Source organism: Rhinatrema bivittatum, chromosome 19 (genome assembly GCF_901001135.1).
Source record: "Rhinatrema bivittatum chromosome 19, aRhiBiv1.1, whole genome shotgun sequence".
NCBI classification, from domain to species: Eukaryota; Metazoa; Chordata; class Amphibia; order Gymnophiona; family Rhinatrematidae; genus Rhinatrema; species Rhinatrema bivittatum.
In genome coordinates, this window is record NC_042633.1 from 21,220,529 (window position 1) to 21,247,690 (window position 27,162).

General features: G+C 54.5%; 2 protein-coding genes across 3 annotated transcripts in view; one reads left to right on the plus strand and one right to left on the minus strand.

The window, feature by feature from the left end:
- The window catches only part of PRKCG (protein kinase C gamma), a 43,671-nt gene extending 29,140 nt beyond the window's left edge, over nt 1-14,531 (minus strand). Inside the window, 5 exon segments of the mRNA XM_029585346.1 lie at nt 364-475; nt 7,408-7,490; nt 11,355-11,386; nt 13,977-14,050; nt 14,052-14,531. Of these exon segments, the coding sequence (XP_029441206.1) occupies nt 364-475; nt 7,408-7,490; nt 11,355-11,386; nt 13,977-14,050; nt 14,052-14,147 (397 nt within the window). The 5' untranslated portion in view covers nt 14,148-14,531.
- Nucleotides 14,532-16,553: 2,022 nt separating this feature from the next.
- Nucleotides 16,554-26,866, plus strand: LOC115081195 (beta-2-glycoprotein 1-like). Of its 2 annotated transcripts, none has more exons than XM_029585719.1 (8): nt 16,554-16,715; nt 17,912-18,064; nt 19,652-19,837; nt 20,132-20,243; nt 24,945-25,021; nt 25,680-25,859; nt 26,144-26,341; nt 26,689-26,866. In XM_029585719.1, exons 1-8 carry the CDS (start codon nt 16,637-16,639, stop codon nt 26,751-26,753), a joined length of 1,050 nt encoding a protein of 349 aa, XP_029441579.1. In that variant the 5' UTR covers nt 16,554-16,636; the 3' UTR covers nt 26,754-26,866. The 2 variants fall into 2 exon arrangements, with proteins under 2 accessions (XP_029441579.1, XP_029441580.1); XM_029585720.1 differs by having other exon boundaries at nt 17,921-18,064.
- Nucleotides 26,867-27,162: the final 296 nt, after the last annotated feature.

Consider the following 27,162-nt stretch of genomic DNA (forward strand, 5'->3'; position numbering starts at 1 on the left):
CACCTGGAGGGGCTCAGACCTCCTCTGGCTGTCTGACGCGGCTTCGCAGATGATCCGCCTATAAGGTCGGTCAGCGTTAATCTTGGGGGGGGGGGGGGGGGACACTGGATGCAGCCGAACCGGATTTAATGACTCTGGGAGCGCACAGGACCAGAGCGCAGTCGCTAAAACGGTTTTGTTTTTTTTTGGCGGGGGAGGGGGGGGAGATGATTAACCTATTTAGAGCAGCAATTTGTCACGTAAGCCTTGGCTTTCCTATCTTTGGGCAGTTTTAAAGCCAGAGGGCAGCGCTTGTCCAGCAACCGAAACACTGTTCTTTCTTTCAAAACGTTTCGGCAGGAGGCGCTGTCCGCGGCCACTCACAGGAGCACTTCATCCCTTGGTGGACCAGTCCGTACAGGAGGGAGCCGCAGTGGTCGCAGAAGGTGGGGCTGCTGTAACTGTGGATCTTGAACTTGTGCCTGTTTCGAGGATCCTGGGGATAAGAGGGAGAGAATTTTTTTTTTTTTTAAATTTAAGAAAACCAAGAGGGGGGGGGGGGGGGGGGGGGGGAAAGGGGGCAGGACCCTCTCAGAAGGATCAACCATCTTTAGAAATTTAAACCAAAGGACCACATCGGAAGGAAATTTACATCTCGTGCTTTGGAAGCCGTTTCCTCTGCTCAGTAAATCGGCACTGGAAATTCATTTAGCATACAATTTTTGGCTTTTCCTTTGCAAATAACGCTCAAAGCGGCTTATGACATTATCAGTATTCAGCTACAGTAAGTCCCTTCCCCAAAGAGCTGACAATCTAAGGCTATGGGAGATTTTTTTAAGTGTCCTTGCCCAGGTCACGAGGCGCGTCAGTGAGGGAAGTGGTTCCTAGCCCGTTGATCTAATCACTAGGCCACTGCTTCTCAAAAACCAAGGGAGAAGCCCATTTTTTTAAAAACTCGGTAAACAGAGATGGATGCGAGCTACGGGAGCAGGCTCTTATGACCGTTGAGGTGGTAGAGGGAAGAGACGTTAGCAAGAACACATCCTGAGCTTCCTCCTCCATTGCCACTCTGCAGTAATGATGAAGGGCGAGTTTGGGGAAGGCTCTTTAAGCTATGAAGGCGGGAGTATCGGGGCAGCCACAGGAGCATTAGCCAATGGGGTCATATCTGACAGGGCCACATAAGACAAAAGAGGGCCATATGCTGGGTTAAGGGGGAGGCGTTATTTCTGAAAGGATGAATTTAAAGCAGGGTATCCAATAAACAGGACCTCCTTGGGCCCAGGCACCTCATCCACATTGTGATGCCAGTCCCTCTGGATGGGTGCCCCCTCTCTGCACCTTACCCTAGTGGCGCCATCTGCCCAGACCGGAGTGCTCTCCTCCTTCCCTATCCCAGCCAGATGACTGACATGTTTTATGAATGTGTTTATATAAATAGATATCTATAGATACAGATATATGAGATCCTTAACACCCCACTACCACTTCTCAACCTCCCCCCCAATCAGCCCCGGCTGTCAGTCCCAATACCACCCCCGCTTTCTGCTGACAGGACTCACCACCCACCCCCGGCTTTCTCCTCCTCCTCCTCTCCAGTCTGTGCAAGGGGAAACCCACCCAGAACAACAGGCACAGACAGTCCTGCTTCAGAAGCATTTCCCACCTCCGCAGGCTTAGACAGATTGGGGGAGAGGGAAGGAGGTGGGGAGAGCAGGAAGGGTTTCGACAAGCCAAGAATCTCTGAACAATACAAAAGGAGCTTCGGAGAGACTAAAAGCTTCCTACCTTCTGTTCTTTTTAAGGAAATCTTCTAGAGATCCCCGAGTAACTTGATTCATGGTGGCAAAAGGGGCAGCCCTGGGGCCTGAAGCCCCCGCTGTGTTTCTAGGACAAGGGCAGTACCGAGGGACTGAGAGTGCTGGGGACCGGAGTCCCCACTGTGTATCCCCAGGACAGGGGCAGTGCTGGGGAGGAGGGAGGGACTGAAGCCCCCCTGTGTATCCCCAGGACAGGGGCAGTGCTGGGGAGGAGGGAGGGAGTGAAGGCCCCCTGTGTATCCCCAGGACAGGGGCAGTGCTGGGGAGGGGGAGGGACTGAAGCCCCCCTGTGTATCCCCAGGACAGGGGCAGTGCTGGGGAGGAGGGAGGGAGTGAAGGCCCCCTGTGTATCCCCAGGACAGGGGCAGTGCTGGAGAGAGGGAGGGAGTGAAGGCCCCCTGTGTATCCCCAGGACAGGGGCAGTGCTAGGGAGGAGGGAGGGACTGAAGCCCCTCTGGGTATCCCCAGGACAGGGTCAGTGCTGGGGAGGGGGGAGGGACTGAAGCCCCTCTGGGTATCCCCAGGACAGGGTCAGCATTGGGGAGGAGGGAGGGACTGAAGGCCCCTGTGTATCCCAATGACAGTGCAGTGCTGGGGAGGGGGGAGGGACTGAAAAGCCCCTGTGTATGTCCAGGACAGGGTCAGGGCTGGGGAGGGGAAGAGTGAGGTATCGCTGCTGAAGCTGGCATAGCCTCCGCTGTATAACATGGCGGGGTGTTATGTAAGAAGCAGCAGCCGCTCTCCCCCTCGCCAGCTGCTGCTTGGGGAGACGTTCTGCATTATCTCTATGCTGCTTGGAACTTAAACTAGGGCAAGCCTGAAACGAGACTTAAAGAAGAAAGCTTTGCTCTCTGCCTGCTGCTTATTTTGAAGTTTGAGTCAGACTCTTATGAAGAATTTCGGTTCTCACAGCATAAATTCATCTTCCTATGGATTTCTGCATTTCCCAACACACTCCCCCCCCCACTCTCTGTAATCTGTCACCCCCCATCTCGCCATGTATACTGCTTTTTTTTTTTACGGAGTTCTGCAACATTATTTTTTTTCCACTTTTTGACCTTTTAACATGGCAGAAATGAATGGTCAGAACTTTTGTTCTAGGAGCTGTAATAGGCTGTACAGGGAAAGGAAGTGGGAGCAGGGAGATGACGCATTAATGGAGGGGTTGGGAAGACAGACAAGTCAGAATTTACAGCTGCAGGAGGGCTGTGTCTGGTAATGGGGCGAGAAAACCCATGCACCCAATTAAGTCTCTTTCAGCTTGAGGGTCATTGATGCAGTGGTCGGACCTGGAAAAACATCCCTCCACTACCCCCCCCCCCTCCCCACAAAACAGGAGCATCCCCTCACTCTTCTTTGCAATGTGTTATCTTGTGAGCATGAAGGTTTACCCTGGTCTTTAACCTCTGAGCATTTTTGCCAATGCAGCATCCCCCTCCTCACAAGTTCTTCAGTGATGAACAGATGAGCATGAGCTTGTGATCCTTTTATGCTGAAGCTCATTACCATGAGGGTAACCGTTGGGACTTGTGATATGCACTGATGCCAGATGCAGGGTGCGAATGTGCAGGACTTTGTGTCATTTTTTCCTGCCTGAGTTTTTTCTTTGAAGGTTGCTTATCAGTTTTTGCTTGGCTTAGGCAGTTTCCCAAAAGTAAGAACCAGAGGAGCAGGGGAATGTTTCTCTCAGTGGTTCATCCTCTGGTAGTGGTACAATATGTTTTTAAGGATTCTCTTCTCTCTCTCGCTCCAAATCATTAAAAAAAAAAAAAGGAAGATCAAGCGGTTTTGCGATTTGAAAGTATTTTGTCTCCTTTACGCAGATTAAAAGGCGACTTACTCCAAGTTTATGGATGTGTCAGTCCAGAAATGGACATTTACAGAAATATCTGGACACAGTTCCAGTTTTCCCACCCCCTGCATCCAAAATCCAGAAGCTCCAGGAAGAACTACTGAAGTCTACTTTCTGGGACCATGTAAACAGATGGAAACACAGTAGCAGGCCGATACAATAAAAACACGCGGAAAACGGGCGCTCAGTGTTGAGAACCCGCTTTCCTAACGTGCTCCCAGAAACCTCTCCTGGGCAGGCGATACAATATTTAAATGAGGGGTCACGCTAAAAAGGAGGCCCTAGGGACAATTGCGCCTCCTCGGCAGCGTATGCCCAGGAGAGGTGGTTGTCAGCGTCTGTTTTCCTAACCTGTGCACAGCCACGGGTTAGGAAAATGGATGCTCGTTAATTGAACATCCCTTTTCCTAACATGACCGCTGGCACACTTTTTTTTTTTTTTTTTTAACCTTTTGGTTCCTGCGACTTAATATGGCCACGTTATTAAGTCGGAGGAAGTACAGAAAAGCGGTATTTTCTGCTTTTCTGCACACTTCTTTTGCGCTGCTCAGAAATTAACGCCTGCTCTGGGCTGGCGTTCATTTCTGAGCGTTAAAATGTGCGGATCGGGTGCACACTTTTTTTTTGTATTGGAGCAAACAGCTTATAGCCTCACCAACAGGCATTTGCATGGGGTTGTGGACGCGCATCCAACCGCGTGCTAGGGTAAACTGATCGAACAGGTATCCAACAAAAGGACGTCGTTTCCAAGGCTAGGTTATTTTTAAATACATCGCCCCTTCAGCCTATGCACCCCCTTCAACACCCACCACAATCCCTGCGAGAACATGTCGGCATGCACAGGGACGAGGGCAACAAGGGGATAAAATTCTTCAGAAAAATCAGCATGGTGTATACCTGTCATAGAATGGGCTTCAGTGCCTCTGAAACGAAGAGAAGGGGTGCAGAGAGAGAGCTGGGTGTGTGGCTGAGTAGGGAGATGGGGAAGAGAAGAGACGGGGGCTAGCTTTCGGCTCAGGGTTTGGCCAAATATTAAATCAACAGGGCACAGAACTGCAGAAGCGGGCTCCAATCCAATGGGGTCAGACTGCCTTCTGGCACTTCACTTCCTAAGGACTTGGGCAAAACAATCTGTCCAAGAGCTGGGACAAACAGGGTTTAGGCTAGGGGCGGGGGCATCTATGCAACTTTCAGCCTCGCTAAAATCTGCGGTAGGACGACAGATAAAGCTTGTCCAGTATCCCTCATTATCCCTTCCTCATGCAATATTGCCGATCCTGTTTGATCTCCAGCTTTACCCGTCACTCCCCATTGATGCCGAGGATCCTCTCGGTGCCCCTCCTATGCTTTACCCCTCTGTACGCATCTCAGGCTTTACCCCTCACTCCCCCAGCCCTGAGGATCCTCTGTGCCCAACCCAGGCTTTACCCCCCCCCCCCCCACCTCTGAGGATCTTCTGTTGCCCTCCCAGGCTTTACCCCTCACTCCCCCACCCCTGAGGATCCTCTGTGCCCCTCCCAGGCTTTACCCCTCACTCCTCCACCCCTGAGGATCCTCTGTGCCCCTCCCAGGCTTTACCCCTCACTCCCCCACCCCTGAGGATCCTCTGTGCCCCCCCAGGCTTTATCCCTCACTCCCCCACCCCTGAGGATCCTCTGTGCCCCTCCCAGGCTTTACCCCTCACTCCCCCACCCCTGAGGATCCTCTGTGCCCCTCCCAGGCTTACCCCTCACTCCCCCACTCCTGAGGATCCTCTGTGCCTGTCCCAGGCTTACCCCTCACTCCCCACCCCTGAGGATCCTCTGTGCCTGTCCCAGGCTTTACCCCTCACTCCTCCACCCCTGAGGATCCTCTGTGCTCCTCCCGGGCTTTACCCCTCACTCCCCCACCCCTGAGGATCCTCTGTGCTCCTCCCGGGCTTTACCCCTCACTCCCCCACCCCTGAGGATCCTCTGTGCCCCTCCCGGGCTTTACCCCTCACTCCCCCACCCCTGAGGATCCTCTGTGCTCCTCCCGGGCTTTACCCCTCACTCCCCCCCCCCACCCCTGAGGATCCTCTGTGCTCCTCCCGGGCTTTACCCCTCACTCCTCCACCCCTGAGGATCCTCTGTGCTCCTCCCAGGCTTTACCCCTCACTCCCCCACCCCTGAGGATCCTCTGTGCCCCTCCCGGGCTTTACCCCTCACTCCCCCACCTCTGAGGATCCTCTGTGCCCCTCCCAGGCTTTACCCCTCACTCCCCCACCCCTGAGGATCCTCTGTGCCTGTCCCAGGCTTTACCCCTCACTCCTCCACCCCTGAGGATCCTCTGTGCTCCTCCCGGGCTTTACCCCTCACTCCCCCACCACTGAGGATCCTCTGTGCTCCTCCCGGGCTTACCCCTCACTCCCCCCACCCCTGAGGATCCTCTGTGCCCCTCCCGGGCTTTACCCCTCACTCCCCCCCCCCTGAGGATCCTCTGTGCCCCTCCCAGGCTTTACCCCTCACTCCCCCACCTCTGAGGATCCTCTGTGCTCCTCCCGGGCTTTACCCCTCACTCCCCCACCCCTGAGGATCTTCTGTGCCCCTCCCAGGCTTTTCTGAATTCTGTCATCTCATCTTTATGGGCAGGGATGAAGGGAGAGCTTTGTGCAGCTCTCTGCCATTTTCTTTTTTACCATCCTCTGTCTTTCTCTTGGCCCTGTGCATGAGGAGATTTTTCTACCGTAGTTCTTTCTAAATGCATCTCCCTGCTGCAACACCTCTTTCTCTCTCTGCCTTACAAATAGCAGGTAAAAGTGGGGCTAACTAGACTGAGTGAGGGGGAGGGGATGGCATGAGAAGGGGGTGCTGGTGGCTGGGTGACAATGGGACAAGTGGTGGCGGGGGAGGAATAGGTGAAGGAGCGAGGGGGGTAGCACTCAGGACAGAAGAAGGGTGGACTGAAGCTTCTGCTCCTGTTATAAGAACACAGCTCTCCCCCTTCCCCCCACCTCAAGAGTCCTGATTATAAAGATCTTTCCCACCTCTCAAATACTTCCATTATAAGGACATTCCCCTGCCCAAAATTCCCTAGAATAAGGACATTCTCCTTCCAAGAGCTTCCCTGGTATAAAGACATTTCCCCCAACACTCCAATAGCCTTGCTATAGGAATGCTCCCTCTTACCACAAAGCCCCCTGGTATAAGGGCATTCCCCACACTTTGGCTGGTCTATTATAGGGTCTTTCCCACTCCTGAGAGCCCCTGTAATAAGGACATTCTTTTCCCCAAAAGTTTGCTTATTATAAGGATATTCCCCCTCTCCATGTGCCCCATTGTAAGGACATTCTCCCTCCTTGAGTGCCCCTGTTTTAAGGACATTTCCTTTCCCTGAAAGCTTCCATCATACTTCCTTCCAAAGAGCTCCTGTTATGAGGACAGCCTCTATTTTAAGAACATACGAAATTGCCATACTGGGTCAGACCAAGGGTCCATCAAGCCCAGCATCCTGTTTCCAACAGAGGCCAAACCAGGCCACAAGAACCTGGCAATTACCCAAACACCAAGAAGATCCCATGCTACTGATGCAATTAATAGCAGTGGCTATTCCCTAAGTCAACTTGATTAATAGCAGTTTATGGACTTCTCCAAACCTTTTTAAACCCAGCTGCACTAACTACCCTAACCACATCCTCCGACAATGAATTCCACAGTTTAATTCTGCATTGAGTGAAAATGTTCTCCAATTTGTTTTAAATGTGCTAGATGCGGATCCTTTTCCCTTCCTGCTACTTACGTCTGTCTGGGGTCCCTTGCCCGCCCCGGGACATTCAAAGGTGACGAATTCGTGACATCGCTTGTGAACCACAAAACTGCACACTGTTCCAAAAAAAAAAAAAAAAAAAAAAGGGGATTTAAAGTGAGGTTAATAACCAAAATATTCCTGTCAACAAGGCACGGGGAGAAGTCGTTTATGTGCGGGTAGGGAAACATCAGGGGTGGGGGGAGGGAAGAGGGACACAGACAGAGGGACCCCCGATAGCCCGGAAGGCGCTGGGGCTACACCCCCACCCCCACCCCCACTGCCTGACAAGGGACAGAGATAGGTGACACTCAGGGACCTATATGTATATGTCGCCAGCCCTGTCAGGGAGTCCCTATCCTGACAGGCTCCGCTGATCGGGCTGGGGAAGGAGGGGGCATCTCCCCGAACCTCAGACCACCTGCCCCCATGTTCCCAGATCTATCCATGGAGGGGGGGGCGTTATTCAGTAGCTCCGCATTCTGGCCAGACACAGCCCTGACCCTCCCCACTCAGGCTGAAGATACCCCAGCTATGGGACCCTCCCGCCATTCGTAACCTCTAGCAACAGACATGGGGGAGCTGTATGAACCCACCTCTAGGCTTGGGCCCTGGGGGCTGCCCCATCTGGACCCCTCCCCAACAGTTTCTTCTGTGGGGTCTCTCTCCGCGGAGGCATCATGGACCCGGAGCCCCTCAGAAGTGCAGACATAATCTTAAATCTGGGTCCTCTCTCTGCATGCCAGCTGCACTCCAGCTCCACCCAAGCGTCTTCTGCTTCCAAAGGCGCCGTCCGGCAGTCACCCGGGCCGCGGGAGCGCTCTGGAGCACTATACCTAGTGCTACGCACCCTCGGGTGGCAGGAAAGGCGCTTCTCGCCCTGGTCTTCCCGCCCGGCTCCTGACAACTCATGGGGCATTGGGGGCAGCCCTGCCCTGCCAAACCAGTTTTCAGGGGTTGGGACAGATCAAGATGAAATTTGGCAGGGGCTCTCTTACCGAATAGCAAAAGCCACCCACAGGAAAGGGACGCCACCCTTGCCTCTCCCCACCCGACAATCGCAGACAGAGGCAGAGGCACACAGACTCAGCCGTAGGCCTTGGATTCTCTTAGGCCCGCTGCTGCGTAGCACTACATCTCTAGTGCACCTTCGGCCTGGCACCTAGCCACTGCTTTGGTTGATCAGTTTCTGACTGGCCATGCCCTCCATTCCACCTCCCCTCCCAACCCTTTTTTTGCCAAAATGCCAGGCTGACTGGCAGGACTGGATGAGGTGAGCGCTGGCTTCTGTTTCTTAATTTAAACCCTCAGCATCTGGAGTCTTCGGGGGGGGGGGGGGGGGGCACTGGAAAGGGAGGGAGAGCCACACACAGACCTGGAAGTCAGAGAGAGAGAGAGAGACCCAGAGATTGGAAAGGAGAAAAAGAGACATGGGGGGAATAGAGAGAAAGGGAGATTCAGGGTTCAAGGGCAGAGAGAGACACAGAAAGGGAGGGAGAGTAGCAGAATGAGAGAGGAGAGAGACATTGACAGATAGAGAGAAGGGAAGAGACTGGCAGAGTTGCTGGGGGGGGGGGGTAGTTGGGCCGAGGGCGCATCTTCCTTGGCAGTTTCCCTGAATCCGCTGTCCGTTTCCATAGCAACGGATTCACCATAGAAATCCTCCGTGGCTTCAAATCCCTCTTCAGCATTCCTGGAAGCGGTGAAGGCTTGCGGGGGCTAGGGAGCTTCATATTAATTACATGGCCCTCCACCCCCACCCTGCTTCACCGAGCTGGGGGAAGGGTCTCAGTACTGGAATAGCAGGAGGTGCTGCGGGGCAGGAGTGAGGTGCTGCAGGGCAGGAGTGAGGTGCATTGGCAGAGCTGTGTGTGTGGGGGTCTCAGTACTGGAATAGCAGGGGGTGCTGCGGGGCAGGAGTGAGGTGCTGCAGGGCAGGAGTGAGGTGCATTGGCAGAGCTGTGTGTGAGGGTCTCAGTGCTGGAATAGCAGGAGGTGCTGCAGGGCAGGAGTGAGGTGCATTGGCAGAGCTGTGTGTGAGGGTCTCAGTGCTGGAATAGCAGGAGGTGCTGCAGGGGCAGGAGTGAGGTGCATTGGCAGAGCTGTGTGTGTGAGGGTCTCAGTGCTGGAATAGCAGGAGGTGCTGCAGGGCAGGAGTGAGGTGCATTGGCAGAGCTGTGTGTGTGAGGGTCTCAGTACTGGAATAGCAGGGGGTGCTGCAGGGCAGGAGTGAGGTGCATTGACAGAGCTGTGTGTGAGGGTCTCAGTGCTGGAATAGCAGGAGGTGCTGCAGGGCAGGAGTGAGGTGCATTGGCAGAGCTGTGTGTGTGAGGGTCTCAGTATTGGAATAGCAGGAGGTGCTGCGGGGCAGGAGTGAGGTGCATTGGCAGAGCTGTGTGTGAGGGTCTCAGTGCTGGAATAGCAGGAGGTGCTGCAGGGCAGGAGTGAGGTGCATTGGCAGAGCTGTGTGTGAGGGTCTCAGTACTGGAATAGCAGGAGGTGCTGCAGGGCAGGAGTGAGGTGCATTGGCAGAGCTGTGCTTGAGGGTCTCAGTACTGGAATAGCAGGGGGTGCTGCAGGGCAGGAGTGAGGTGCATTGGCAGAGCTGTGTGTGAGGGTCTCAGTACTGGAATAGCAGGAGGTGCTGCAGGGCAGGAGTGAGGTGCATTGGCAGAGCTGTGTGTGAGGGTCTCAGTACTGGAATAGCAGGAGGTGCTGCAGGGCAGGAGTGAGGAGCATTGGCAGAGCTGTGTGTGAGGGTCTCAGTACTGGAATAGCAGGGGGTGCTGCAGGGCAGGAGTGAGGTGCATTGGCAGAGCTGTGTGTGAGGGTCTCAGTACTGGAATAGCAGGAGGTGCTGCAGGGCAGGAGTGAGGTGCACTGGCAGAGCTGTGTGTGAGGGTCTCAGTACTGGAATAGCAGGAGGTGCTGCAGGGCAGGAGTGAGGTGCACTGGCAGAGCTGTGTGTGAGGGTCTCAGTACTGGAATAGCAGGGGGTGCTGCAGAGCAGGAGTGAGGTGCATTGGCAGAGCTGTGTGTGAGGGTCTCAGTGCTGGAATAGCAGGGGGTGCTGCAGGGCAGGAGTGAGGTGCATTGGCAGAGCTGTGTGTGGGGGTCTCAGTACTGAATAGCAGGGGGTGCTGCAGGGCAGAAGTGAGGTGCACTGGCAGAGCTGTGTGTGGGGGTCTCAGTACTGGAATAGCAGGAGGTGCTGCAGGGCAGGAGTGAGGTGCATTGGCAGAGCTGTGTGTGTGAGGGTCTCAGTACTGGAATAGCAGGGGGTGCTGCAGGGCAGGAGTGAGGTGCATTGACAGAGCTGTGTGTGAGGGTCTCAGTATTGGAATAGCAGGAGGGGCTGCAGGGCAGGAGTGAGGTGCATTGGCAGAGCTGTGTGTGTGTGAGGGTCTCAGTGCTGGAATAGCAGGAGGTGCTGCAGGGCAGGAGTGAGGTGCATTGGCAGAGCTGTGTGTGGGGGTCTCAGTACTGGAATAGCAGGGGGTGCTGCAGGGCAGGAGTGAGGTGCACTGGCAGAGCTGTGTGTGGGGGTCTCAGTACTGGAATAGCAGGAGGTGCTGCAGGGCAGGAGTGAGGTGCATTGGCAGAGCTGTGTGTGTGAGGGTCTCAGTACTGGAATAGCAGGGGGTGCTGCAGGGCAGGAGTGAGGTGCTTTGGCAGAGCTGTGTTCCTCATCCCCACCTCACCTCTGTACTTTGAACTGTCCAGTGACCTGGTTTCCAGAGGGATGCTGGAGGCCAGGCCTGACGTTCCTCTCGCAGCTGAGGTTCCAGTGGGGGCGGGGGTGGGGGGTTAGTGGGGTTTATCAGAAAGCCCAGGACCCACCGCACAGCTCCCCATGGGAGCCTGGAGCTGCCGAGCAGCCCAACAGCATGACAGGACGGACGGACGCATGGCAGTGGAAGCCACCTGATGCCAGCTCTTACCTTGACACTGAAATCCCTGTTTTCCAATCCCCCTAAAAGATTGCAAAAAAAAAAAAAAATTGTTTAAGAAGCATGAAAAAGTCAGTTTGGAAACAAAGATTTGCATGTCTGGCTATGGAACCTGGGAGATGCGAAAAGGCTGGGCCGGGTTTTGCCCCCAAGCCCTTCCCCTCCTTTCACCCCTGGGGACTGAAACCCCTTCCTTCCCATCAGCGCCCCCAGATGCAGGAAACACTTTCTAGAAATAACTGAAGTGTCCCACCTTTTCTTTCCAATGCTCAAGGAAGGCTCGTGCCATAATTCACCCTGCCCTGACCCAGATAGAGAACTCACGGAGAAAAGGAGGGAGAATCCCTCTCCGAGGGGAGGAAGGGGTCGGCTTCTGTGCGCTGGAGAGGGAGGGAGAGGGTGCCAAGTTCGCTGCACTATTCGTAGTGCTGCAGAGTGCTGGGGAAGGTGCCTTCAGCACACAACGCCAGGGCCATGCACTTCTGGTGCCTCTGAGACCGACATGCAGCCTAGCCAAGGGTGCGTGCACTGCTAATATAATCTACAGCGGTCCCGAATGCATGCAAACTTCCACAGTGAGCACAGGACAACCGATATTATATACTGTCCACCCGAGGCACAGGGAGATAAAGTGACTCCCCCAGGGTCACACACAGAGAGTCAGTGACAGAGCCGGGGATTAGAGCTGAGGCACAGGGAGATAAAGTGACTCCCCAGGGTCACACACAGAGAGTCAGTGACAGAGCCGGGGATTAGAGCTGAGGCACAGGGAGATAAAGTGACTTCCCCCAGGGTCACCCACAGAGAGTCAGTGACAGAGCCAGGGATTAGAGCTGAGGCACAGGGAGATAAAGTGACTTCCCCCAGGGTCACCCACAGAGAGTCAGTGACAGAGCCGGGGATTAGAGCTGAGGCACAGGGAGATAAAGTGACTCCCCCAGGGTCACACACAGAGAGTCAGTGACAGAGCTGGGGATTAGAGCTGAGGTACAGGGAGATAAAGTGACTCCCCCCAGGGTCACACACAGAGAGTCAGTGAGAGAGCCGGGGATTAGAGCTGAGGCACAGGGAGATAAAGTGACTCCCCCAGGGTCACACACAGAGAGTCAGTGACAGAGCTGGGGATTAGAGCTGAGGCACAGGGAGATAAAGTGACTCCCCCAGGGTCACACACAGAGAGTCAGTGACAGAGCTGGGGATTAGAGCTGAGGCACAGGGAGATAAAGTGACTTCCCCCAGGGTCACACACAGAGTCAGTGACAGAGCTGGGGATTAGAGCTGAGGCACAGGGAGATAAAGTGACTCCCCCAGGGTCACACACAGAGAGTCAGTGACAGAGCCGGGGATTAGAGCTGAGGCACAGGGAGATAAAGTGACTCCCCCCAGGGTCACACAGAGTCAGTGACAGAGCCGGGGATTAGAGCTGAGGCACAGGGAGATAAAGTGACTCCCCCCAGGGTCACACACAGTCAGTGACAGAGCTGGGGATTAGAGCTGAGGCACAGACAGATAAAGTGACTTCTCCCAGGGTCTCACACAGAGAGTCAGTGACAGAGCCGGGGATTAGAGCTGAGGCACAGGGAGATAAAGTGACTCCCCCCAGGGTCACTCAGAGTCAGTGATAGAGCCGGGGGTTAGAGCTGAGGCACAGGGAGATAAAGTGACTCCCCCAGGGTCACACACACAGAGTCAGTGACAGAGCCGGGGATTAGAGCTGAGGCACAGGGAGATAAAGTGACTCCCCCCAGGGTCATACACAGTCAGTGACAGAGCCGGGGATTAGAGCTGAGGTACAGGGAGATAAAGTGACTCCCCCCATGTCACACACAGAGAGTCAGTGACAGAGCCGGGGATTAGAGCTGAGGCACAGGGAGATAAAGTGACTGCTCCCAGGGTCACACACACAGAGAGTCAGTGACAGAGCTGGAGATTAGAGCTGAGGCACACGGAGATAAAGTGACTCCCGCCAGGGTCACACACAGAGAGTCAGTGACAGAGCCGGGGATTAGAGCTGAGGCATAGGGAGATAAAGTGACTCCCCCCAGGGTCACACAGAGAAAGTCAGTGAGAGAGTCAGGATTATTGCTGAGGCACAGGGAGATAAAGTGACTCCCCCCAGGGTCACACACAGAGAGTCAGTGACAGAGCCGGGGATTAGAGCTGAGGCACAGGGAGATAAAGTGACTCCCCCCAGGGTCACCCACAGAGAGTCAGTGAGAGAGTCAGGATTATTGCTGAGGCACAGGGAGATAAAGTGACTCCCCCCAGGGTCACACACAGAGAGTCAGTGACAGAGCCGGGGATTAGAGCTGAGGCACAGGGAGATAAAGTGACTCCCCCCAGGGTCACCCACAGAGAGTCAGTGAGAGAGTCAGGATTATTGCTGAGGCATAGAGATATTCCTCTTCACCTCCAAAGCCATCATGCAAGCATGCACAGCCTTCCATCCCAGAGCTGGCTGCATCACCAGTTTCAAAGTATAAAGGTGTGTGAAGGAAGCTTGCACTGCCCCCGCCCGTGCTGTCCCTGTCCTGTCGTGGGGCAGTGAGTGCTTGGTGCAGGGGTCATGGGGGGTGGGGAGCTGGCACTGCCCCTGCCCGTGCATGTACTCACCAGATGAAGTCGGTGCAGTGGCTGCAGAAGGTGGGCTGCTTGAAGAAGCGGGCTGTGAATTTGTGGCTCTTCACCCTCGTGGATCAGCTTCTGCCGCAGGGCCCCCTTCCGGCAGAAGAGGGGCTTGGGGAGCGGCAGCTCGCCCTCCACGCTGGTGCACACCTGCGCCATCCTGGCCAGGTCCCTCGCCGGGTACTCTGTGTCAGCCAGCTTGCCCGCCTGGTCCCCTGCCGCTGGGCGCTCAGTGGAAAAGGAACGCCCTTCAATCCAGGCCCTGTCCCCCGTTCCCCCCCCAGAAAAAAACAACAACAGGGATTGCTGGGTGTCTGGCTCCAGTGCCCGCCAAAGAGAGGGAGCGAGAGATGGAGAAGCAGAGGAAGTGGAGAGGACGATGGAAGGGAGCGTGACAGACAGGAGGAGGCAGCAAGGCCAGGGGCTTTGGAGAAGGTGCTCCCCTGGCAGTGCCAACCTCAGCCTGGCAGCAGGGAATGGGAGCAAGATTCAGCAGATGGAGTGGCTGAGACGAGGCAGAGAGAAAGGCTGCTGTTGGATGGTGGAAATGGAAGGGGTAGGAAGGAGGGCGGGTGAGGGAGCAGCCCTTAAACCAGAGGAGGGATCTATTCTCGGCTGGGGAGGGAGCGGGAGGAGCTGCTCTTAAAGAGGAAGGCTAGATCCTGGCTGGGAAAAGCGCTGGCTTCTCCTGACTTTGCAGAATTCCCAGAGGAGCAGAGAAGGCTCACTATAGACCCATCTCGTAACGTAACATATGATAACTATGGACCGTCTCCGGGGTATAAAGGACAGCACCCTCTTCCCTGCTGGGATACACAGTGTGTCCTGGGTATAAAGGACAGTGCCCCCATAAGACTGCTGGGGTGCTGGGATATGCAGCCTGTCCTGAGTATGAAGGACAGTGCCTCCACAGCACAGGACTCTGTCGTCCCCCCCCCCCCAATCATTATGCTGGGGAGCCGGAATACTCGGCAGTCCTGAGTATAAAGGTCAGTGCCACCAGCAGCACAGCATCTTGCCTCTCAGCACTATGATGGGATATGTAGTCTGTCCTGAGTATGAAGGACAGTGTCTCCACAGCACAGGACTCTGTCCCCCACCCCCCCCCCCAGGGGGGGAGGGGGGTAGCAGGCTGGCTGAAGCTTTACTGCCTTCCAATTAAAATAATATAAATTATACTAATAAATATAGTGTAAAACTACTTTAGTTTCATAATGTAATATAAAACATGAGAATATTTGCCAATTTGCTTCAGAAGTTTTTCATTTTTACCATAGGATCTACCCCTGAGCTGCCACAGGAAACTAGGGGGGGGAGGGGGATGAATTGCCATGGAGAAGGTACAGAGAAGGGCGACCAAATGATAAAGGGTGATGGAACAAGCTCCCCTATGAGGAAAGACTAAAGAGGTTAGGACTTTTCAGCTTGGAGAAGAGACGACTGAGGGGGGATATGATAGAGCTGTTTAAAATCATGAGAGGCCTAGAACGGGTAGATGTGAACCCGTTATTTACTCTTTCGGATAGTAGAAAGTCTAGGGGGCACTCCATGAAGTTAGCATGGGGCACATTTAAAAACTAATCGGAGAAAGTTCTTTTTACTTCAACGCACAATTAAACTCTGGAATTTGTTGCCAGACGAATGTGGTTAGTGCAGTTAGTGTAGCTGTGTTTAAAAAAAGATTGGATAAGTTCTTGGAGGAGAAGTCCATTACCTGCTATTAAGTTCACTTAGAGAATAGCCACTGCCATTAGCAATGGTTACATGGAATAGACTTAGTGTTTGGGTACTTGTCAGGTACTTGTGACTTGGATTGGCCACTGTTGGAAACAGGATGCTGGGCTTGATGGACCCTTGGTCTGACCCAGCATGGCATGTTCTTATGTTCTTATGAAGGGGCTGACTGCACCAACAGTGCCTAGGGGTGCCAAAATCCTAAATCCATCATTGCCTCTAGCAACACAGCCCAGTCCCTATCCAACATCAGTCAGAGGTGCTGGGAGATGGAGCATGTCCCATTTATAAAGGACAGTGCCTCCAGCAGCATAGCACAGTCCCTATCCAACATCAATCAGAGGTACGAGGAGGTGAAGCATGACCCGTTTATAAAGGACAGTGCCTCCAGCAGCACAGCCCAGTCCCTATCCAACATCAGTCAGAGGTGCTGGGAGATGGAGCATGTCCTGGTTATAAAGGAAAGCAATTCCTTAACACCATGTTGCGATGCTGGGAAGGGGGTGCGTGTCGTGGGCATAAAGCACAATACCTCCGCCCCCAGCATCAGGCTGGGGTGCTGCTATGACGGGGGCATGTCCTGGTTATGGAGGTCAGCATAACCAGCCTGTTCCTGCAAACACACAAAGCTCCAAAGCACAACTGCATCCCTCCTTGTGAACCTTCACCTTCCAGTCCCAGGCAATGACGCTGGGATTGGAACCATGGCTGGGTCAAAGCTCAGAGCCACTGACCGTCAGCTTGGTCTTTAACACTAAAGTTGCCCCCTATCTACCCCCCCATCCAGTTAATCAGTAACGGGCCTTTATGTATAAACACCTGCAGAGAAGAGGCAAGGGTGGGGGTGACGGTCAGGAAAGAGACTGGGACATATTCACGTCTGTGCCCCGGACAAGCATCAAACGCTACCTGCCATGGGCAGAGAGGTTCAGCTCCTTCCCGCCCTGGTACCCTTCTTCCTCCAGGTCATCGCAGTCTCTGCCTCGAGGCAAGGTAAGCTAGGCTGGGGGACCTTTCTTAGGGAAATAAGAGGGCATCTTTCATTTCCTTAGCCCCCTTCACTCCTCTGAGCTCTTAGTTCTATCTCGTTTTTTCAGTCAGCTCTTCTGGACTCTCTCTCCCCCTTTCCCCCATCTCTGTATGAGGCTGGAGCAGTCTTGGGGACTGTGCTGCCCCCCAACGCAACCACCAGGCTCTTGAGCGAGCCCGTCTCATTCCTCAGGACCCCCAAGCCCATCAGCCAGATGTGCTGAAAGCAGAAGCACATCTGGACTCATTCCCAAGCTACTACCCAGAATGCCTTATGTTTTTTTGTGAGGGGGGCTTCCCAGCATTCAGGTGAGCATATCAGGGTTTGCCGACCCCGTCCTCGGGACCCTACTGCCACTCCGGTTTTCGGGATATCCACAAGGTCCATGCATACATGGGAGACCCAGGATATGCAAATTTATCTCATGCATATTCATTGCGGATCACCTAAAAACTCAGGGTCGCTATTGGTGCGCTGCGGGCTGGAAGGGGGGGGGGGGCGGGTGTTTCCCCTTCTGTGGTTACAACCAGGGCCGCTGGCTCATCTGCTCAAAACTGGAGCTGGCGGGAACAGCGCAGCAGTGCCCCCTGCCGGAGGAAGACAGAGCAAAGCACAGCAGCATTTTTTTTTCCCAAGGTCTTGGCTTGTCCCTTCTCTTAATAATCATCTTTTCTTTTTTTTTTTTTTAAACGTTGTCACTGTTGAGTGACAATGGCTGGCAAAGATCAGGCTGTGTTCGAGCGCAGTGAAATGTCACAATTTTCCTGTATTTGAAAGCATGGCGTTAAACGTTTTGTCTTCCCTGAGGCTGAGCAGGCCATGGACGGTGATGGAAGTGGGGGGGGGGAGGGGGGGGGGGGAGAGTGTAACCACCCCACCCCCATTTCCAGTCGCGAGGAGACAGAATTTCAGAAAAAGTCTTCACAAATCTGTTCCTGTCACCCACACTTGGCAGCTTCAGCCAAGAAGGCAGGGAAAGAGCGTGCTGGAAAATGGGCTACCGTGCCCCTGGCAGGTATCTCCTTCCACTCTTGGGGGCAGGGTCTTCTTGTACCTGGGAAAAAAAAAAATGTTGCAAACCACCTTAAGTGAAAATTGCAAAGGTGGTCTAGACCTACTGCATTTTCAAACACAAGACTTGGGTCTTCTTCTTCCCGAGACGCTGCAGCTCCACCCTGCCTGCTGGCAAGAGAGGGCCTGGCAGAGGCGATGGGTCAGTCGTGCCAGAAGTCCTGCCTGCGGGATCGGGACTGCTCGGGAAAGAGGCGCTGCCTCTGTGATGGGAACTGCGGCATGAGCTGCGTCACGCCCAGTAAGTCAATATTTCTTTAAACGGAAAAAAAAAAAGTGTTAAAAATATCTCATTGCCAAGGAAAACTGCTTATTTTGTTTTTGTTTTTTTTGTTAGTAATCTTCTAGTGCTAAAAAGGAGAGAGCAGAAAATATTTGTGAAAATCATTCCTCCGTGGTTCAAAGCAGATTTTTTTTCCCCCCATTCGATTACTGCAGAGTAGCAATGGAAGAGGAAGTTCAGGATGTGTTCTCTGTTATTCACTTCTTTCCTCAAGTGACAAACCCTTTGAATAATGCCTGTGTGTGTGTGTCTCTGCCTCTGTGATCCCCGGTTCATGCCTGCCTCGATTTACTGCTTAGAAACAGGTTTTGTTTTTTGTTTTTTTTTACTGTCGCTCGGTTACTGCAGAGTGGCGACGGCAGCAAAAGCTGTACGAGAGTCCCTTCAGGTAACGGCCTATATATGTCTCTGCTCTATGAGCCCCCGCTTCCCTGCACAAGCTCCCATCTGCCTCTGTTTACTGCTTCCCTTTTGTTCACTTACTGCAGATTGGCAATGGCAGAAGAAGGTCAGGCTGCGTCCCATGAGTGACAATCATCAGTGTGTGTGTGTGCGCGCATGTCTCTGCCTCACCTCTCTGTGCCCTGCCCCCCTCCCCAGATGAGGGCTCACTTTAATTTCTGATTAAAACTGTCCACTTTTACCTTTGTTTGTTTGTTTCTTTTTTTTTGTTTTTTTTCAAAACATGCTGCTAGCACTGCATTGGCTCCCTGCACAGTCAAGCATAGTGATACAAAGTCCCAGCAATAACATTCAACAGCATTAATAGGAACAACGACATGACGGGAACAACATTTAAACCACATATTCCCACACAAACCCTTAGGTCTCAGAAGAAAGGCCCTACTAGAAACCCCGACCGCAAGAAGCTGTCAGCTCATACAAACTAGAGACCGAGCGCTAGCAGTTGCTAGCCCAAGGCTACGGAGCTCCGTGCCAGCACATCCTTGAACAATAACAGACCTGAAAACTTGGCTATTCACTAACGCCTACTGTTTGACTGATACATCCAATTCACCTTGACACAGATAACCGAAATCTGTCCTGAACAATACCCACCTCCCCTTCTCCCAACCTCCCCTATAATCTGGCTACGATTGCTTTATGTGTGTCTGCCTTTGAAGTACGCCCTTAGTTTATAGATGCTATCCTTGCTCACGTGTGTTACCCGCCTACCTTTGTAACTCATCCTACGTTTGTGAGTGTCTTACCCTGTACACCGTGGTGCACTAGGGATTCTGACATGGAACGACGACGGTATCTAAAACCCCCAGATAAAGAAAGAAACTGCGGAGTTACTGCAGAGGGGAAAAGGAGCAGGAAGCTTAGGATGTGTTCTTGGCTTCCTGCTTGTGCTGCGCCAGGACAGGCCAAGCACATGGTGGAGACCCTGGTCCCTCAGTGACTTCGTGACTTTTTATCTCCGGGGACAGGGGAGCGGGGTGGACGCGGACCCGTCTGGGAACGCTTTTAATAAATGCATCATAGTAAGGGGAAACTTAACAGTAACCCTCTCGTCTCCCACACACTTATGGCTTCTGGAAGGCCGCACTTGCCCCTGGCCTGTTCAGCTGGACCATGCCGAAACCAGACTCCCGGCCGAAACCCACCACTTTGGTGACCAGATGGAGGTGTCCTGCCGCCCCGGGTTCCAAATGCCTGACGGCTGGAATTCAGCCATGAGCCGCTGCCAGGGTGACAGGAAGTGGAGCACAACAGCCCCTTGCCAAGGTAAGAGAAGATGGGGCTTACAGAACCATGGCTCTCAAATCTGGCAGGGTCCGGTCCCCCCTGCCCCTCTGGAACTGGGCACATCTGCCTGCACGGAGGCTGCTCCTGCAGGACTTGGGCGACCTGGAAAATCAGGTCTGTTATAGGAGATGGGTCGGGGGAGCAGTTTTTAAGGTCCGGAGGTAGGTGGGCTGTACTGTTTCCCAAACACATTGGGGGGAGGGGAGACGGGGAAGCTTTAAGTCATACCTGGGGGTTCCCACATATCATAAACTCACTTCTACCCTTCCACAGCTGAGCTGGATGCGGAGAATACCTGTGGCCCCCCACCGGTGCCAGCGAACGGATTTCACGTGGGTTTCTCGTGGCAGCCTGGGAGCTCTGTGCAGTACATCTGTAAGGAGAGGTGGGTGTGTCTGAGCAGCACCCAGCCCAAATCCCAGAGAGAGCAGTAATCCACCAAAGCACCTCACTCCTGCCCTGCAGCACCTCCTGCTATTCCAGTACTGAGACCCTCACACACAGCTCTGCCAATGCACCTCACTCCTGCCCTGCAGCACCTCCTGCTATTCCAGCGCTGAGACCCTCACACACAGCTCTGCCAATGCACCTCACTCCTGCCCTGCAGCACCCCCTGCTATTCCAGTACTGAGACCCTCACACACAGCTCTGCCAATGCACCTCACTCCTGCCCTGCAGCACCTCCTGCTATTCCAGTACTGAGACCTTCACACACAGCTCTGCCACTGCACCTCACTCCTGCTCTGCAGCACCCCCTGCTATTCCAGTACTGAGACCCTCACACACAGCTCTGCCAATGCACCTCACTCCTTGCCTGCAGCACCTCCTGCTATTCCAGCACTGAGACCCTCACACATAGCTCTGCCAATGCACCTCACTCCTGCCCTGCAGCACCTCCTGCTATTCCAGTGCTGAGACCCTCACACACAGCTCTGCCAATGCACCTCACTCCTGCCCTGCAGCACCTCCTGCTATTCCAGTACTGAGACCTTCACACACAGCTCTGCCACTGCACCTCACTCCTGCTCTGCAGCACCCCCTGCTATTCCAGTACTGAGACCCTCACACACAGCTCTGCCAATGCACCTCACTCCTTGCCTGCAGCACCTCCTGCTATTCCAGCACTGAGACCCTCACACATAGCTCTGCCAATGCACCTCACTCCTGCCCTGCAGCACTTCCTGCTATTCCAGTACTGAGACCCTCACACACAGCTCTGCCAATGCGCCTCACTCCTGCCCTGCAGCACCTCCTGCTATTCCAGTGCTGAGACCCTCACACACAGCTCTGCCAATGCACCTCACTCCTGCCCTGCAGCACCTCCTGCTATTCCAGTGCTGAGACCCTCACACACAGCTCTGCCAATGCTCCTCACTCCTGCCCTGCAGCACCTCCTGCTATTCCAGTACTGAGACCCTCACACACAGCTCTGCCAATGCACCTCACTCCTGCCCTGCAGCACCCCCTGCTATTCCAGCACTGAGACCCTCACACACACAGCTCTGCCAATGCACCTCACTCCTGCCCTGCAGCAGTTCCTGCTATTCCACTACTGAGACCCTCACACACAGCTCTGCCAATGCTCCTCACTCCTGCCCTGCAGCACCTCCTGCTATTCCAGTACTGAGACCCTCACACACTGCTCTGACAATGCACCTCCCTCCTGCCCTGCAGCACCCCCTGCTATTCCAGCACTGAGACCCTCACACACACAGCTCTGCCAATGCACCTCACTCCTGCCCTGCAGCACCTCCTGCTATTCCACTACTGAGACCCTCACACACAGCTCTGCCAATGCACCTCACTCCTGCCCTGCAGCAGCCCCTGCTGTTCCAGTACTGAGACCCTCACACACAGCTCTGACAATGCACCTCCCTCCTGCCCTGCAGCACCCCCTGCTATTCCAGCACTGAGACCCTCACACACACAGCTCTGCCAATGCACCTCACTCCTGCCCTGCAGCAACTCCTGCTATTCCAGTACTGAGACTCTCACACACACAGCTCTGCCAATGCACCTCACTCCTGCCCTGCAGCACCTCCTGCTATTCCAGTCCTGAGACCCTCACACACAGCTCTGCCAATGCACCTCACTCCTGCCCTGCAGCACCTCCTGCTATTCCACTACTGAGACCCTCACACACAGCTCTGCCAATGCACCTCACTCCTGCCCTGCAGCAGCCCCTGCTGTTCCAGTACTGAGACCCTCACACACAGCTCTGACAATGCACCTCACTCCTGCCCTGCAGCACCCCCTGCTATTCCAGCACTGAGACCCTCACACACACAGCTCTGCCAATGCACCTCACTCCTGCCCTGCAGCACCTCCTGCTATTCCAGTACTGAGACCCTCACACACAGCTCTGCCAATGCACCTCACTCCTGCCCTGCAGCACCTCCTGCTATTCCAGTCCTGAGACCCTCACACACAGCTCTGCCAATGCACCTCACTCCTGCCCTGCAGCACTTCCTGCTATTCCACTACTGAGACCCTCACACACAGCTCTGCCAATGCTCCTCACTCCTGCCCTGCAGCACCTCCTGCTATTCCAGTACTGAGACCCTCACACACTGCTCTGACAATGCACCTCCCTCCTGCCCTGCAGCACCCCCTGCTATTCCAGCACTGAGACCCTCACACACACAGCTCTGCCAATGCACCTCACTCCTGCCCTGCAGCACTTCCTGCTATTCCACTACTGAGACCCTCACACACAGCTCTGCCAATGCTCCTCACTCCTGCCCTGCAGCACCTCCTGCTATTCCAGTACTGAGACCCTCACACACTGCTCTGACAATGCACCTCCCTCCTGCCCTGCAGCACCCCCTGCTATTCCAGCACTGAGACCCTCACACACACAGCTCTGCCAATGCACCTCACTCCTGCCCTGCAGCACCTCCTGCTATTCCACTACTGAGACCCTCACACACAGCTCTGCCAATGCACCTCACTCCTGCCCTGCAGCAGCCCCTGCTGTTCCAGTACTGAGACCCTCACACACAGCTCTGACAATGCACCTCCCTCCTGCCCTGCAGCACCCCCTGCTATTCCAGCACGGAGACCCTCACACACACAGCTCTGCCAATGCACCTCACTCCTGCCCTGCAGCACCTCCTGCTATTCCAGTACTGAGACCCTCACACACAGCTCTGCCAATGCGCCTCACTCCTGCCCTGCAGCACCTCCTGCTATTCCAGTGCTGAGACCCTCACACACAGCTCTGCCAATGCACCTCACTCCTGCCCTGCAGCACCTCCTGCTATTCCAGTGCTGAGACCCTCACACACAGCTCTGCCAATGCACCTCACTCCTGCCCTGCAGCACCCCCTGCTATTCCAGCACTGAGACCCTCACACACACAGCTCTGCCAATGCACCTCACTCCTGCCCTGCAGCAACTCCTGCTATTCCAGTACTGAGACTCTCACACACACAGCTCTGCCAATGCACCTCACTCCTGCCCTGCAGCACCTCCTGCTATTCCAGTCCTGAGACCCTCACACACAGCTCTGCCAATGCACCTCACTCCTGCCCTGCAGCACCTCCTGCTATTCCACTACTGAGACCCTCACACACAGCTCTGCCAATGCACCTCACTCCTGCCCTGCAGCAGCCCCTGCTGATCCAGTACTGAGACCCTCACACACAGCTCTGACAATGCACCTCACTCCTGCCCTGCAGCACCCCCTGCTATTCCAGCACTGAGACCCTCACACACACAGCTCTGCCAATGCACCTCACTCCTGCCCTGCAGCACCTCCTGCTATTCCAGTACTGAGACCCTCACACACAGCTCTGCCAATGCACCTCACTCCTGCCCTGCAGCACCTCCTGCTATTCCAGTCCTGAGACCCTCACACACAGCTCTGCCAATGCACCTCACTCCTGCCCTGCAGCACTTCCTGCTATTCCACTACTGAGACCCTCACACACAGCTCTGCCAATGCTCCTCACTCCTGCCCTGCAGCACCTCCTGCTATTCCAGTACTGAGACCCTCACACACAGCTCTGACAATGCACCTCCCTCCTGCCCTGCAGCACCCCCTGCTATTCCAGCACTGAGACCCTCACACACACAGCTCTGCCAATGCACCTCACTCCTGCCCTGCAGCACTTCCTGCTATTCCACTACTGAGACCCTCACACACAGCTCTGCCAATGCTCCTCACTCCTGCCCTGCAGCACCTCCTGCTATTCCAGTACTGAGACCCTCACACACTGCTCTGACAATGCACCTCCCTCCTGCCCTGCAGCACCCCCTGCTATTCCAGCACTGAGACCCTCACACACACAGCTCTGCCAATGCACCTCACTCCTGCCCTGCAGCACCTCCTGCTATTCCACTACTGAGACCCTCACACACAGCTCTGCCAATGCACCTCACTCCTGCCCTGCAGCAGCCCCTGCTGTTCCAGTACTGAGACCCTCACACACAGCTCTGACAATGCACCTCCCTCCTGCCCTGCAGCACCCCCTGCTATTCCAGCACTGAGACCCTCACACACACAGCTCTGCCAATGCACCTCACTCCTGCCCTGCAGCACCTCCTGCTATTCCAGTACTGAGACTCTCACACACACAGCTCTGCCAATGCACCTCACTCCTGCCCTGCAGCACCTCCTGCTATTCCAGTCCTGAGACCCTCACACACAGCTCTGCCAATGCACCTCACTCCTGCCCTGCAGCACCTCCTGCTATTCCACTACTGAGACCCTCACACACAGCTCTGCCAATGCACCTCACTCCTGCCCTGCAGCAGCCCCTGCTGTTCCAGTACTGAGACCCTCACACACAGCTCTGACAATGCACCTCACTCCTGCCCTGCAGCACCCCCTGCTATTCCAGCACTGAGGACCCTCACACACACAGCTCTGCCAATGCACCTCACTCCTGCCCTGCAGCACCTCCTGCTATTCCAGTACTGAGACCCTCACACACAGCTCTGCCAATGCACCTCACTCCTGCCCTGCAGCACCTCCTGCTATTCCAGTCCTGAGACCCTCACACACAGCTCTGCCAATGCACCTCACTCCTGGCTAACCTTTTTTTTGTCTCTCTCTCTCTCTCTCTTGCTCTGGTTTCCACAGGTATCAGCTGGAGGGAAAATCAGTCAACTTGTGTCTGGAGAACCTGCAATGGTCGGACCCAGCTCCAACATGCCGGGGTAAGTCAACCTGATGTTCAAAGGAACACATCCTGAGCTTTGGATGCTATTGCTGCACTGCAAGGCAAGGGGGAGTCGCTTTACCCAAGGCAGATTTTCTCTGCATGGCCACCAAAAAACTAGTCATAGTATTTATGTATAATTCATTTACATCTTATCCCGCTCCTCTTAAAGCAGACGAGTGGTGTACAGCAGGATAACATAAAACAGAATGATGGCTTCTCTTTTCGTGAATTGGCATCCTGCTTAAAGAAAACTAGGACTACAAGTCCCAGAATGCCCTAAGAGAAGGGCATCAAGAAGACCCAGGCCTAGACGAAGATTAGACAGATGACTTGAGTTCAAGGTAGCGAGTGACAGGCTTGGAGATAGGGGGACAGAGGCTGAGATGCAGGGTTAGGATTGAAGTTTAGGGGTAGAGGAGAAGAGATAAGGTTAAGCTCAGGGGTTAGGAGTTAGGTTGGGGTCTATGAGAGACTTGGGTTAAAGGCTTGGGGCTGCTGGAAAGAGACTGACAGGAGGGATTAGGACTGGTGGTAGGGGCTGGGGATCTCAGGTAGATGTCAGGCTAGGGGGGGGGTCAAGATTAGGGTTAATCATTAGGGGCCTGGGCTTAAAAATTGTAAGCAGCTCTTTTCATCTCGCCCGCCCTCCCCAGAGGTCTTCTGTCCCCCTCCAGGGGAGATTGAGAACGGTCATCTGGTGGCTGTGGAGAGAACTCAGTATAAGGTCTCAGAAGTGATCTATTATCTGTGCAAAAGGAGCTTCTTCCTGGATGGGCCCAACCGGGTGACGTGCCAGAGGAATGGCAGCTGGTCGGAGACACCTGCCTGCAGAGGTACAGGGTCAGGGGAGAGGGCGGGGGGCACTGATCTACCCCAGGGAAGCCCTCGGCCTGGAAAGAGAGAGAGAGAGACTACAGACAAAAAGGCTTTCTGCTATCCTCTCTTCCCTGCCATACTCCAGTTTACTCACTTTAAAGTATTTCCCGGATATCCCCACTCCACCACCAGTCCCCAGTTCATCAGATCTGAACGTGACCCCTTCCTCCTCGCTCCCTCTTTAATTCTCTCTGCCTTTCCATCTCTCTCTCTGCATCTCTTCCCCCATCGCCTGCCGCAGCCCAGTGTAAGATCCCAGTCCAGCGCAGCCGCGTCGTGTACCAGGGCAAGAAGCTGTGGATCGGTGAGGTCCCCGAAGGACAGGTGCAGCACCTGCACACGGTCGCCTTCTTCTGCCGCAACCAGAACCAGAGCTGCAGCTACCAGGCCGTCAGCCGCTGCTTCGACGGAGAGCTGGCCCTGCCCGACTGCTACAACGGTGAGTGACCACCGTCACCTTCTCCCTCCCCCCCCTCCAAAAAAAACCCCCAAAAAACCATTCCCAGGGCAGCGTCAAGCCAAAGGGATGATAACCGGCTGGCACTGGAGGAAGGCGTGACCAAGCTGGAGCGGCCTCCAGCGAGGCACGACTTCCATGATGGGGCGTTTGACGGAGGAGTGACCGCTCTGCCGGATGCCATTCTGGGTCTGGGTGAGAAATGGCAGAGTGGTGGAGGAGAAAGAGAGGCAAATCACACTCCCCCCCCCCCCCCCCCCACCTCTATACCACAAGGACCACCCTCGACTAATACCCCCTGCTCTCTTTTTTTTTTTTTTTTTCCCCAGAACCAACCTGGCTGCAGTACACCCTCTTCCCCAAGAAGGTGGTGTCCGAGATTCGGTCCTGCTGAGACGAGATCCCTCCAGGAGTGCTGGGGGGCTAGGGGAGAGGGGAGATTCCCCACCCCCTTCTTCATCACCTAGACATTCAGCTGTACATATGAAATTTAAAAAAAAAAAAAAAGGTACCTGTATATGGGAGGGGGAATGGGAGATGGAGATGGTCAGAGCTGCTGTATCTGACCCCACCCGAGCTGGATTACAAAAAAGTCTTATCATCAGATTTACCTGTGCTGCTGTTTGCTCAGTGACACAAGAGTCAGCGACAGAGCCAGGGATTAGAGCTGAGGCACAGGGAGATAAAGTGACTCCCCCAGGGTCACACACACAGAGTCAGCGACAGAGCCGGGGATTAGAGCTGAGGCACAGGGAGATAAAGTGACTCCACCCAGGGTCACACACAGAGAGTCAGTGACAGAG